The sequence below is a fragment of the Enhydra lutris genome, unplaced genomic scaffold (genome assembly GCF_002288905.1).
Source record: "Enhydra lutris kenyoni isolate GAN:26980312 unplaced genomic scaffold, ASM228890v2 scaffoldscaffold21, whole genome shotgun sequence".
In the NCBI taxonomy this organism is placed as follows: Eukaryota; Metazoa; Chordata; class Mammalia; order Carnivora; family Mustelidae; genus Enhydra; species Enhydra lutris.
The window spans coordinates 6629834-6643313 of NW_019154105.1; the positions used below are offsets into that span (position 1 = coordinate 6629834).

At 47.0% G+C, this 13480-nt stretch overlaps 1 protein-coding gene across 1 annotated transcript in view; it reads right to left on the bottom strand.

Moving 5' to 3' along the window:
• Positions 1-13480, bottom strand: part of LOC111149210 (family with sequence similarity 47 member E) — a 35274-nt gene that overhangs the window by 21536 nt on the left and 258 nt on the right. Inside the window, exons 2-4 of the mRNA XM_022506158.1 lie at positions 9128-9497; positions 6869-7008; positions 351-501 (exon numbers count right to left, since the gene is read on the bottom strand). Of these exons, the coding sequence (XP_022361866.1) occupies positions 351-501; positions 6869-7008; positions 9128-9497 (661 nt within the window). The remainder of the gene's footprint in view (positions 1-350; positions 502-6868; positions 7009-9127; positions 9498-13480) is intronic.

Consider the following 13480-nt stretch of genomic DNA (forward strand, 5'->3'; position numbering starts at 1 on the left):
ATATATATATATATATAAATGCATATTTATATATATCAAATTATCACATTGTATACCTTAAACTTACACAATATCATATGTCAGTTATATCTCAATAAAGTTGGCAAAAAAAAAGCCACTAAAAAGAAAGAAACAGCAGCAATGTGGCATATAAACAGTAAGCATTCAAAAAGCTTGCAAACTTTCCAGAAACATCATCTATAGGAAACACTTCTATCATAAATGGTGGAAGAATCATAATTCCTTTATGACTTTATTTGGCTTAGATCATATCCTAACATTGTTTTTTAATAATAGCAACTCTGAGCTTGACTTTAAAAAGTTGGTTGTAAGTATTACTACGAACTTACAAAAGTAGTAGCCCAGTTGCAGAAGTCCCTAACTCCTTTGCGCACATTTTCATGGATAAGAGGACCATCTTCATGGAGCAAATCTGTGTGATGTGGCTTCTTTTCTTCATAAAGCCATTGACCTGGATGTGACACAGCAGTCTTCTTGGGACTAAGGATAATGAGATCATCAAAGCCTTACAAGATGAGACACCATGAATCCAAATAGATTTCAAACACTATCTTAAAGAAAGAAGTGGTAATGCTCACATTTCTAATAGTCTCTCACAAGTTCATACAAGGTAGACGTTAATTTTCAAAAGACTACCTTCTCATTATTAATATCATAAAGGCAAGTATATCATGAGTTGTTATAATAATTAAAATGAATATAGCATTTTATTAGTATAAGTTGATATTTTGAAATTATGAGTACCATTTATATATTTTTTTAAGATTTTATTTATTTATTTGACAGACAGAGATCACAAGTAGGCAGAGAGGCAGGCAGAGAGAGAGGAGGAAGCAGGCTCCCCGCTGAGCAGAGAGCCCGAAGCGGGGCTCAATCCCAGGACCCCAGGATCATGACCTGAGCTGAATGCAGAGGCTTTAACCCACTGAGCCACCCAGGCGCCCCATGAGTACCATTTATTAAGGCATGTGCCCATTTACTGTGCTTGGAGTTCGCTAAAGCCATTGACAATCTTAACAAGCAGGAGATGTCCTTGACTTCTCTCTCTCATCCCTAAAATCCAACCCGTTAACAAATCTGGTAGGTTTTAACTCTATCTCCGTCTCTGGACTATTGCAAATGTTCTTCACTGGTGTCTCTGATCTTCCCTAGGGCCCAAACCCCCAAATCGTAATCCATTCTCAGCACTGCAGCTAAAACAGTCACTTCAAAATATAAATCTGGTCATAGCAAACGACCCTCAATTAAACCTCTCAATAGCTTCTTTTTTAGGTTGAGATATAACTCACATATTATAATATTTACCATTTCAAAATATACAATTCAGTAGCTTCCATACATTTACAAAGTTATGCAATCACTGTCATTATCTAATTCTGGAACATCTGCATTGCCTCCCAAAAGCATCTCCATAACCACTGACAGTCACTCTTCATTTCCCCCATTCTCTCTGCTCCTGAAAACCAGTAATCTACGTTTGGTCTCTATGGATTTGCCTATTCTAGACATTTTATCTAAATAGAACCTTATAACATATGGCATTTTTAAAAAAAGATTTTATTTATATTTATTTGACAGAGAGATAGAGAGCACAAGTAACCAGAGGAGCAGGCAGAGGGAGAGAGAGGAGCAGGCTCTCCACTGAGCAGGGAGACCAATGCGGGGCTCAATCCCAGGACCCTGGAATCATGACCTGAGCCAAAGGCAGCTGCCCAACCAACTGAGCCGCCCAAGTGCCCCAAACATATGGCATTTTGTGTCTGGCCTCTTTCATCTAGTACGTTGCAAGGTTCATACATACTATAGCATGTATCAGAGGTTTCCTCCCTTCTATGGCTAAGATTCCATTGTCTGAGGAGACCACGTTTTGTTTATCTGTCATCAGTTGATGGACATCTGGGCTATCATGCACAGTGCTGCTATGAACAAATGTTCAAGCGCAAGTTTTTTTATTCAATAGCTTATTACTCTTCCATTAAAGACCTGTCTTAACTCAGTTTCCAAGGCCTTTCATGGCCCAATCCTTGCCTGTTTCTCTAGATTCTTCTGCCATTACCATCCTCCCTCACTCTCTGAGCTGCAGCCATCACGGCCTTCTCTCAGTTTCATGAACTCCTCACACTCCCTTCAGCCACAGGGCCTTTGCACATGTTGCACCATCTGACTGCAATGCCTTCTGCATTCCCTCATCTCCCTTATGTTCTGACATACATATCCCTTCTTCAGGGAGGTGTTCCCAGGCTGTCCCCAGAACCCACACTTCCTTCCCAGTACCCTGTACCTTTTATTCAGAGCACCCATATATTAATTCATCCATCCATTCATTCAACAAACATTTATTAAACACCAACTAAGTACCAGGCACAGCTCCGGGCATTAGGATTCAGCTGTAAATAAAGTTTAAACCCTGTCCTCATAGAACTTAAGATTGAAACAGATGGGAAAGAGGTAAGCCTATGCCAGGTGATACAAAGAAAAATAAAAATATAAAGAAAATTAAGAAAAATAAAACAGGGTAGGAGGCATGGACAGTGTTGACGGGGGGCTTTTTATTTCTACAGAGAAGGCCTCGCTACCAAAGTGATAGTTGACCAGGGACCCCAAAGAAGAAATGGATCAAACCAAGCAGATATCAAACTGCAGACCCAGACAGAAAAAAACATGTACAAAGGAGCCAAGGCATGAGTGTGCTGAGCGTGGTCGAGGCACAGCAGAGAGGCTCGTGTGACTGGAGGAGTGAGACCAAAGGACAGAGTAGCAGAGAGTGAGGCCCGATGGGTAAGGGGGCTGATCGTAAGAGCCGTTAGAGGCAACTGTAAGACTTTGGATTTTACTCTGAATAAGCAAGTAATTGGAGAATTTTTTAAATGAAAAACATAGCATTTATGGCAATCATATCGATGTTGCAGTATGTTTGTGCAATTGAGGTGTGCTTGACCCATGATGTCACCTGAGTTTCAGGTGTACAACCCAGGGGTCCGACAAGTCTGCATGTTACGCTGGGCTCACCACAGGTGTAGCTACCATCTGCCACCCTGTGAGGCTGTTATAATACCACTGACTACATTCCCTGTGCTCTACCTTAACTGGAGAATTTTGAGTAGAGGAATGAGGCTGACTTAAGTTTTTAATAGAATCATTTTACCTACTGTGTGACAAATAGACTGGGGCAGAGAGCGGGGCTATGTTGGGTGGAGGTTACGAGACCAATGAGTAAACTATGACAATAATTCAGATGAGAGATGGTGGGATCTTGGAACAGAGCAACAGTCACACAGTAGGTATGACTGATATATTTCAAAGGTAAAGCCATTAAGATTTGTTGGCAGTTTCGAAAGTAACTGGAAGAATGGAGTTGCTATTTAATGATCTGGAGAAGATAGAAGGGTGAGTAGGTTTGGGGAAGAAATCAAGAGTTCAGTGTGGACTTGTTGAGTTTGAGATGACAAGGGTAGATTCAAGGGCAAATTTTGAACATCCATATAAAGCTGGGCAAGGGGAGGTCACCTCAGTAGACGACCGAGTCCAATGTACTTCAAGGTTAAAAAGCAGATGAGGAGGGACCAGCAAACGAAGACTAGGGAAAGATCATTGAAGGGGGACGAGAGCCAAGAATGAGAGGTGACCTGAGGCCAAGTGAACAAAAAAAAACAAAAGTGTTTCAAGAAAGAGGACATGATCAATTGTGTCAACTACAATTGGCCCATCAAGCACTATGATCACTGAGAAGTTAATGGCGACCATGACCAAGGGCAGATCCATTGGAGCGCTGATGAGTTAAAGAAAGAAGAGGAAGTAAGTATGGACACCTCTTTCATGGATTTTGCTCTAAAGGAAAGGAGAGACTCTGTGCTCAATAAAAGTTATTTTAAAGATGGGAGATATTACCTCACCCTGTGGTAAGCCGATGATGGCCCTTAAAGGGATCAGGTGCTAATCCTTGGAACCTGTAAATGTTACTTTACTTGAAAAAATCATCTCTATACATATGATTAATTTAAGGAACTTCAGATGGGGAGATTATCTTGAATTATCTGGGTGAGTCCTAAATGCCATCACAAGTGTCCTTGTAAGAGAAGTGCAGAGGGAGATTTCACACACACACACACACACACACACACACACACACACACAGGAGAAGGGAATGTGAAAACAGAGCAGAGAGATTTGAAGATTTTGATCACGAAGATTGGAGTGACATGGCCACAGCCGTGGAAGGCCCGTAGCCACCAGAAGCTTGAGGAAGCAAGGAGTGGGTTCTTTTCTAGAGCTTCTGGAAGGAACATGGCCCTGCTGACACTTAGATTTCGGCACAGTAATACTGATTTTGGACTCTGGCCTCCAGAGCTGTGGGATAATAAATTTCTGTTGTTTTAAGCCACCAGATTCATGTTATTTTACACAGCAGGCACGAGCAAGGACATGCTAACAGAATGTGCAAAGACTACACTGACGGAAAACCTTGCCATTAGGCAATTACACATTCATTTTGTGATGATAATTTATTAAGATATTAGTTTTGCTCACTTCCTCTATACTATTATCTTTTCTCCTTCTAAGTAGACAACACATTTGCTTTTTAATTTCTTTTCCTGAAGATTTTTTCAGGGTTGACCAGGGAAACTGCCTACTGTTAAAGGCAGAACATCTCTCTGGTGGAAGCCCAAGCTTGTTGCACCAATTATACTCGACATTGTGGGTGACATGGGAAGGGACAGGGGGTGCACAGGGTGTACCACAAACAGCGAGAATGGAGAGAAGAGTCCCAAAGACCAGAAAGAGATTGAAATTTAGTCCTGCAATTACTGGGGACCTATCCCGCTTTCTTATAGTACAAATGATGACCATGACTAGTTTGCTGCTCGCTGGGATGAGGGTATGGGGTCAGACATAGATAGAAAAAAAGAGAAAAGTGGTGTTTTATAAACATACGGCTTTGTGAACTAAGATGCATACTTTCTGTATGTATTCACTGCTCCCTTCCACACCGTGCTGTAATCACCATGAGGACAGGGTCCTAACCTGTTTACCATTATGTCCTCAGAGCCTAGCATTGTCTATGACCCATAGCAGGTACTCAGCAAGTACTGTTATTTCGTTTCGTTTCGTTCTACAGAAAGAGAACCAGCTAACAGTTCGCTGAGGATCAAAAAATTTGAAGATGTTCATAGGGCCACAGTGACCCACCCTGCTGGGCTCTCCAAGGGGATCCCTACTTATAACTCTCCTCTCCCTCCCCCCAACCCCCAGGTTCTGAGCAAAACAATACAAAGAGCAAAGATGAAAGCCAAAATATTATTGCTGACAACAACCATGTTGGAGCACATGGATTTAGGTCCAAAGGACCTGGTCACTGAAACCCAGAAATAGGCAGACTGTCCCGGCACCCAGCAGGCTCCAGTGGTGCTGGGCCAGGCCGGGGGTCCCCTCAGGAAGGGAAGAGCAGACAGGATTTGTGTTTCCCATGCGCCATCTTGCTTCCTACTGGAAGAAGGACAGAGCTGAGATGAGTGTGCCCAGTTCTTTTTCCCAATTCTATGAGGGGGCCAGGATAGTTGGGTTCCTGTCACCTTGTGTCTCACGTCAGCAAACATGTATAATTGAATAAAAGCTCTAACGTGGCCCCTTCCACACACCCTGACCATGGGCCTGGGGCCTGACCATGACCATGTAAGTGGTCTGGGGGCTGTGGATCAGCTTCTCTCTCCTTCACCCACACTCCTAAGGGCCCAACAGTGACATCATCTAAATTCACAAGTCAAATTTGTACCCAAAAACTATTTTTTTCATATTTTATTTATTTATTTAAGAGAGAGAAAAAGAGAGACCAAGCCATGGGTTGTGGGAGGAGGGGCAGACAGAAGGAGAAGCTAGTTCCCTGCACAGCCCATTAGGGGCCTGATCCCAGGACCTGAGCTGAAGTCAGATGCTTAACCGACTGAGTCACCCCAGTGTCCCCGAATCTATTTTTGTGTAGCATACTTATCATCACATTAACATTTCAGATTAATTATGTGAACTGGGAATATAAGAGTGTGATACAAAAGAAGAAGGTTTCTTTGAAAATTAAGCTTAGTGCTTTGGAAATGGGTTAATGAAGGTAGAGTTCCTGGTGTAGTTTAGGCAAAAATGATGACTGGGAACTTCAAGCAGGCACACACTCCAAAAAAGGCTTGACATAAAAAGACTGAGCAAGGGGGCGCCTGGGTGGCTCAGTGGGTTAAGCTTCTGCCTTCGGCTCGGGTCATGATCTCAGGGTCCTGGGATCGAGCCCCGCATCGGGCTCTCTGCTCAGTGGAGAGCCTGCTTCCTCCTCTCTCTCTCTCTCTGCCTGCCTCTCTGCCTATTTGTGATCTCTGTCTGTCAAATAAATAAATAAAATCTTAAAAAAAAAAAAAAAAAGACTGAGCAAGTGAATGTACTGTTACGTTTTAGAGTAAAGTGAAATGCTTCAAGGACTTGATATCATTCTGCATAAGTCCCTGTGTTCATCTTTCTGTTTTGGTTTGCTTTCCAGCCAACTACTGGTCCCAATCACGTTGAGTAAAAGGCTTCTGACACAGATCATTCAGTCGCTGTGGGCCAGTTAGCCAGGTTTTCTGCAGTTTTCCTCTTCCCAAACTGCTGTCCTAGAGTCATGTACCCGTGTCGGGTCTATTGCTGGGTAATTCACATCCATTTCTGAAATAAACACTACTCACGGGAGGACCCAAGGCTTCTTTGCCTTCTCCTTGGGAACTTAAGTTATTTTGCTCCTCGAAATTATTCAAAAGGAGCTTTGAGAAGGGAAGTCCTCGAATGTTTCGTCGGGTGACAGAACCAGCACGGGGTTAAGGACAATACTTACAGGCCCGGGTCGACTTGGGTGGAAAGTTTTCTTAAAAGTTTGGCTGGTTCCTTTGCTCTCTTCCTGACACCCTGACAATAAGCCCACGTGTCCTCCAGTTTCCTGTCGGGATCCAGCACTTCCAGCACCTTTAATAAGAGCTGCAAACAGAAAACAGCCTTGGAGAGAAGACAAATGTGCAAAAAAAAAGAGAAGCAGAACAGACCAACATGCCCCTTTGCGTTGCTTTTCCAGCGGTTAAGCCGTTCATCAGTTTCTGTGCGAGTCCTGGGCTGGGCGCTATGGGTAGGTGTCCCCCACCTAGATATTAGGGATCGGCTGTTGTGCTACGTTCCATCTCCTCCAGACGGAATAGTGCCCCTGGGCCTACCCCAGTCCCTCACTGCCCGACTGAGCCAAGTGCCTCCAGAGAGTTTTTGCTTTTAACTTCCTCCCATACATAACAGTGTCTAGATTTTTCTTGGACCCCATCCTTGCTCCACGGGCAGACCAGGATAATTGAGACCATGGTGACTGGTTAGCAACAGGCACATAACCCAGGTTTTACCCATGGGAACTAGGCGATGGAATTTTGCTGGAAGCGTGCAAAAAGAGGTGTTCTTTTTCTTGGCAGAATTTCAATCTGGAGCAGCTGGTGGCCATCATGGTACCATAAGAAGAGATCCCGCCTCGGAAAGAAGCCAACACACCTCTCTAGGGAGGTCAGACATGGAAATAAGGGCCACAATCCCAAGTGCCATCTGGGGGTAAGTGGAAATAATCTGCTTGTCATGGGCTCAGAAGCTCTGGCCTGTAGGAGGCAGAGGAGGAAAGCCCCAAGCGGAAAATTGATTAGAAATTCTGGTTTGTCCTTTCTGCAGACTCTTCTGCCACTAATCACTATTTCATTCATTCATTTTGCACAAATCCTTACTGAGGGTCTACCCCATGGCAGGTATTAGTGGAACACAGTGAAAGATGCCGATGAAGTCCCCGCCCTTCTAGAGATTCTACTCCAGCCAGGAGCCCAGGGGTGACAAGAGCCATGACGAAAAATAGGTCACAACGACTGCTGGAGGATGGGACAGAAGGGAAGTGTTATTTTATGAGACATCTGAGCAAGGATCTGAAGGACGTGAAGGAGTGAGCCAGACAGACGTGTAGGGGCAGGTGTCGGAAGGTGTTGGAAGGGAGACCAGAACTGGACAAGCTTGTTTAAGTTCACGGAGCAGCCAGGAGGTCAGCACGGCCAGGGCGGGGTGAGAGCAGAGGGGAGGCTGGAGGGCGAGCGGAGCAGAGGTGGGGCAGAGAGCAGACAGGCACACAGGGCCTTTCAGACCATGGCGAGGACTTGACTCTGACTAAGAAAGGGCCATGGGAGGGCTTTGCAGAGAAGTCAGGCGCACGGAGTGACCTAGGGAGCAGACTACGTGGGCGTGGGCAGGGCAACAGGCCCTGTAAGCTCGCTGCCCAATATCCATTCCGCCTTTTTCCTTAAATCTAACAGAATTATATTCCAGATTCTGTTTTCCGTCTCAATGCCCAACCAAGAAACTCCATTTTCTAGTGTCCCACAGCAGCTAGAAGTGGTCAGAGGAATGAGATGTTTGCCACGAAGGTTGTCATTTGTCTAATTAAAAGACAGTCCACTGGCCCAGACCCTTTAACCTTGGCCCCCTTCCCCCTCTCGTTTGAAAGACAGACTGGATGCCTGGAGGCCTGGAAGCGCCCTGGGATACAGGAACGGGAGCCACAGGCTAAGGATTCGGGAGCTCAGAGTCAAAGGCAGCCCGGGACGCGGGGTGTACTGCAGCCGCCATCCAAACCCAGACTGACCATGTGGGGAGACTGACCATGTGGTCAGTCTCCCCAGAACCTTGCGGGCTCCCCGGGGCCCCCACCCCATCTGAGAGCTAAGTGACACGGACACCTCCCGACACCAGGCTAAAGGAACAGAAGCAAGACTGACGATGTCCCCGGTGGCTCCTGCCCTCAAAAAGGCCCAGGAGAAGCAGGCTGGTAGAACTTCGGGGTGAAGACGTCGAATGTTTCTGGTTTACTGGACCTTTCAAAGTTGTGTGGCTTCATAGCAAACACAGGGAGTGGCCAGTGTGTTGCTGCCAGTGTCCTTCCCGGGAGCAAGGAAGGCTGCGCCAGCCCCCCGGGGCGCACTCACTTGTCCCCCCAACCCCGCAAACACGTCACCCCTCAAAGGAGCTCCCCCACGTCTAAGGGGGATTCCTCTGGAGGCCCTCCCACAGCCCTAGGTCAGGAGGTCACCTCGACGGGCATGTCCTCTCCCAGATGAGGGTAGAGAGCCAAAGGGTGCGGGGTCCGCTGGGCTTCCACGTCTGCCAGGAAGGCCCCCCGCGCCCGCTGCGCAGGTGACAGCTCGGGAAACGGGGCTGCTCCCTTGGGCCACCTGTGCTGCCGCTTCTTTGGGACGGGTTGGCGAGCTGGGGGACGGATCTGGGGGAGAAAGGCCTCCTGAGGACCCCGAGTGAGCAGAGCCTCGCACGGCGGGCAGCCCCTCCGGAAGTCATCCAGGCCCTTCTTCACGAACGTCCACCGCAGGCCGTCCAGGGCGGGGGCGCGCGGCGGCCGGTGCCTGGTCTTTGTGAAGCCCTGGGAAGGTAGACGCTTTTCACACCTGGAAGACAGCACGCACCACAGGGGTTGGGGCGGGAGACAAAGGTTGGAAGGAGGTTGGCCTCCACCTTTCTTGAGGGGGTGAGGTAGGGGAGGAGGGGTTCGTGGAAGGGGAGAGCTAATCAGATCCCTAGTTCGTGGCCCACCATCTCTGGCCTATGAAGGCCCCTCTCCTGTTTGCTTTAGGCTGTTAGCCCGCATCCCATGCTCACTGCTCTCCCTGCACAGGCAAAACCCCTCTCAGAGATTTGAAATGTACCCTCTCACTTCTACCCACCTTGTAATATCTGTATCGTTCTTGTATGTGCATTTTTTCTTCATTTACATAAATGGGACCATTCCACTTCTTACTGATTTACCAAGCACCATATTATAAAGGCCCATCCATGCCACTAGGTGTAAATCTAATATTACCACCAGGTTCATTTACCCATTCTCTTTGTCATAAGTTGCAACCCCTCTGGGGACTTTTTCTAATCCTTTAAAGGACCACAGTGCAGGGGGGAAGAACCTGCATTCCAGGGACCACTCACCCTTAACTGGCTGAATGACCTTGGCACTTCATTTAACCTCTGTGGGCCACAGCTAACTCCCTAAACTCAAAGCGTCAAAGTTTTCAAACTGGCTGTCCATGGGCAGCATGGGGCCTACAGACCTGTCATCTGGTCCCTTTTCTCTTTGAATAAGAATTAGAACAGTTAACATATATCAAGGACTTCTTATATAACAGGCATGTTCTAAATGTTTTACATGCATGAACTTACCTAAATCTCGTAACAATCCAATGAAGTAGGTACTGAGTACTAGCATTATTCCCACTCATAGATAAGGAAATAGAGGCTCAAAGGATTTTGGAACAGAACAAACCCTTGTGAGAGATCCCATAGCTAATAAGTGGTAGAGGGGGGATTTTAATCCAGGTGGTGTGACTCCCGAGAAAGGTGTTTAAGGCCTACACTAGAGCTTCCAACATAGAAAAAAGCTCACATACATAATCTAGAGCAAAAATCAGGTTCTCTGGGAACACTGGGTCCACCTTTCCATGGAGCCACCAATTGGTATAATGGTTGCCCTCTATAGACAAGTCCTAGGCTCTCTTAGTCACAGTCTCCACCCTTCCCTACTGCCTTATTCTACCCAGCCTGCTTCCCCCAGTTTCCTTACCCACCAGGCTCCTGTCTGCACTGAGATGTTAGGGTATGACTATGAGATGGAAGCAGCTGATGGAAGGAAAATGAGACTAGTTCCTAGATAATCTAATACATCTTAGCCATTGCCTAAGTCAGGACTTGGAACCTGAGCAGTTTAAGGGCAGGTCACTCATTATCTTAATACATCACTTCCTTAGACAGATATTTCTATATTATTGGTGTCTTTCCCTGAAGCCTCTTCACCTCCAGGCCCCTTTCATCTGTAACACTCTTTATACCAAATCTACTCCGTGTTGCACTCAACCCTGCAGGCACAAGGCATTTTTTTTTTTTATTCATTTGACAGATAGAGATCACAAGTAGGTAGAGAGACAGGCAGAGAGAGAGGAGGAAGCAGGCCCCCGCTGAGCAGAGAGCCCGATGCGGGGCTCGATCCCAGGACCCTGGGATCATGACCTGAGCCGAAGGCAGAGGCTTTAACCCACTGAGCCACCCAGGCGCCCCAGGCACAAGGCATTTTTAAGAGGTTCCAGCTTAATTCCTATTCTTTCCTTATGAGTTCTAGAAACTTCTTGCTTGCTGTGTGTGCATATGTGTGTGTTTGGGCTTAAACCAGCTCTACTGTGAAGATCTAGATGAAAGGATACAAAAAGTTGCTCATTGAAACAAACAGATCACTCTTAAGGAGCTGAACAGGAGGGTGTTGAAGTTACATCTAACCTTAACATTTGATGACCCGCTCAGCATGACCTACTAGCAAGCAACCTTCAATAATATTAGACACCTTTACAAAGTTTATTTTCCACACATTTACAACTAACTCAGACATCTAAGCACTTTATGAAATCAAATCTGATGACTGATATTTTTCCTCAGGGACAGTTACATCACTCAAAAGTGGGGACAGCCTGGCAGCTAGTTCCAGTCTCATAGAATGTTAGAGCTGGCAGGACCTGAAGGAAATCTAGTCCACCTCCTCCCCTCTAAATGAAGAAACTGAGTTCTGAGAGATGAACAAGCATCCACTAGAGCTGGAGGCCTGCCCACTGCCCCGCCTGCCTCTCATAGCTAATAAACTTCCCTCTGTGTTTTGTTAAGTCTATGGACATTTTTGCTTGGCCCAGAGAATCACACTGGACACTTTTTTCCCCTAAACATTCACTATTTTCACAGTCATTAGCATATGCTACATGGATCAATATCTCCTTCTGTAAGAATTACAAGAGTATTGGTCATTTATCCTAAAGAAATGAAAACCTATGTTTGTATAAAAACCTGTACACAAATGTTGATAGCAACAACCAAAAACTAGAAACACCTGCATATCCTTCAATAGGTCAAATGAATAAAAAACAGTGGCATATCCGTGCTAGCAACAAAAATGAACGAACTACTGGGACACCTGGGTGGTTCAGTCAATTAAGTGTCAGCCTTGGGCTAAGGTCATGATCTCAGGGTCCTGGGAGTCCTGCATCAGGCTTTCTGCTCAGCAGGGAGTCTGCTTCTCCCTCTGCCTCTGCTCCCCACCTCCATGCTCTCTCTCTGAAATAAATAAATATATATTTTTAAATGGACAAACTACTAATATGATGGCTGGATGGATCTCAAGGGCTTTCTGCTGAGTGGGGAAAAAAGCTCATCTCAAAGGTTTTATACTGTATTATCCTATTTATCTAACATCCCCAAAAGAACAGAATTATGGAAATGAAGCACATTGGCTGCCAGAGGTTGGGGGTGGGGAAGGAGTGCTGACAAAGGGGTTGCAAGTAGTAGGTGCCTTGTGGTGAGACAGTTTTTTTGTTCCTTGATGAATACACGTGACAAAATTTCATGTAAGTTTATATACACACAACAGCAAGCAAGAGCGGGTGAAACCCCAGCACGGTCTGTGGTCCAACTAGTACATTGTGTCAGTGCGCATTTCCTGCTTCCGTAATGTCCGGCAGTTACCTAGGCTAGTTCGCTGGAAGCAGCTGGGGGAAGGGTGCATGGGACCTCTGTACTGTTTTTGCAACTTCTTTAAGTCTGCAATTATTTCAAAACAAGAACTTTGAAAATGTGGGGAAAAAGGATTTCCAGAAGGCCTTCTAATTGCTAAAATGTATGCAGTATATGCTTTACGGATGACACGTCGGTTAATCCTCACAAAAGTCCTCTAACGCTGGTTCATTTTGTTGTTCCCATTTCACAGCCGAGCAAACTGAGCCCGGAAGGAGCAGTAGCTCCTGCAAGGTCGCTAGGCAAACAAGGGGAGCTGCTGGCCTTGACTCAGCCTCTGCGGTTCTAGACCTTGAAATCTGCCGCCACGTCGGGCTGCGTCCCAGCAGCCGAATTCCGGCTCAAAAATAGCTCAAGGAATCCGCGAAGACAAAAAGCCTCTGGTGTCTGCCCTGCGAGGGCGACGCCAGCCGTTCAACAGGCAGCAGAGCGCCCCAGCGCCTGGGCTCCCCCACCCCAGACACAAGCCCGGTTCGGCCACAGGCACAAGCGCGGGGTGGGGGGTGCAAAGGCCCCAGACCCGGACTAACCCGGAGAAGGGCGGCGGGAGACCAAGCACTCCTGGGTCCCCCGCCCCGAGCGGGTTTGTTAGTCCGCCCGCTCCGGAGGCCGCCGCGGGGAACACGTGCTTCGCGACCGCAGCGTCAGCCGCCGGTTGTTTTCTGTGACAACCGTGCAGCGGCCGAGCAGCCGCGGAGGGAAGGCGGGGGGACCTCCTGCCGCCCTCCCCGCCGTCCGCGCCCCCGCACCCGCCCTCTGCTCCCCCACCCCGCTCCCCGCCCTCCGCCGCCCCAGCCCCACCCCGCCTCCCGCCTCCCGCTCCCCGCCCCCCCCC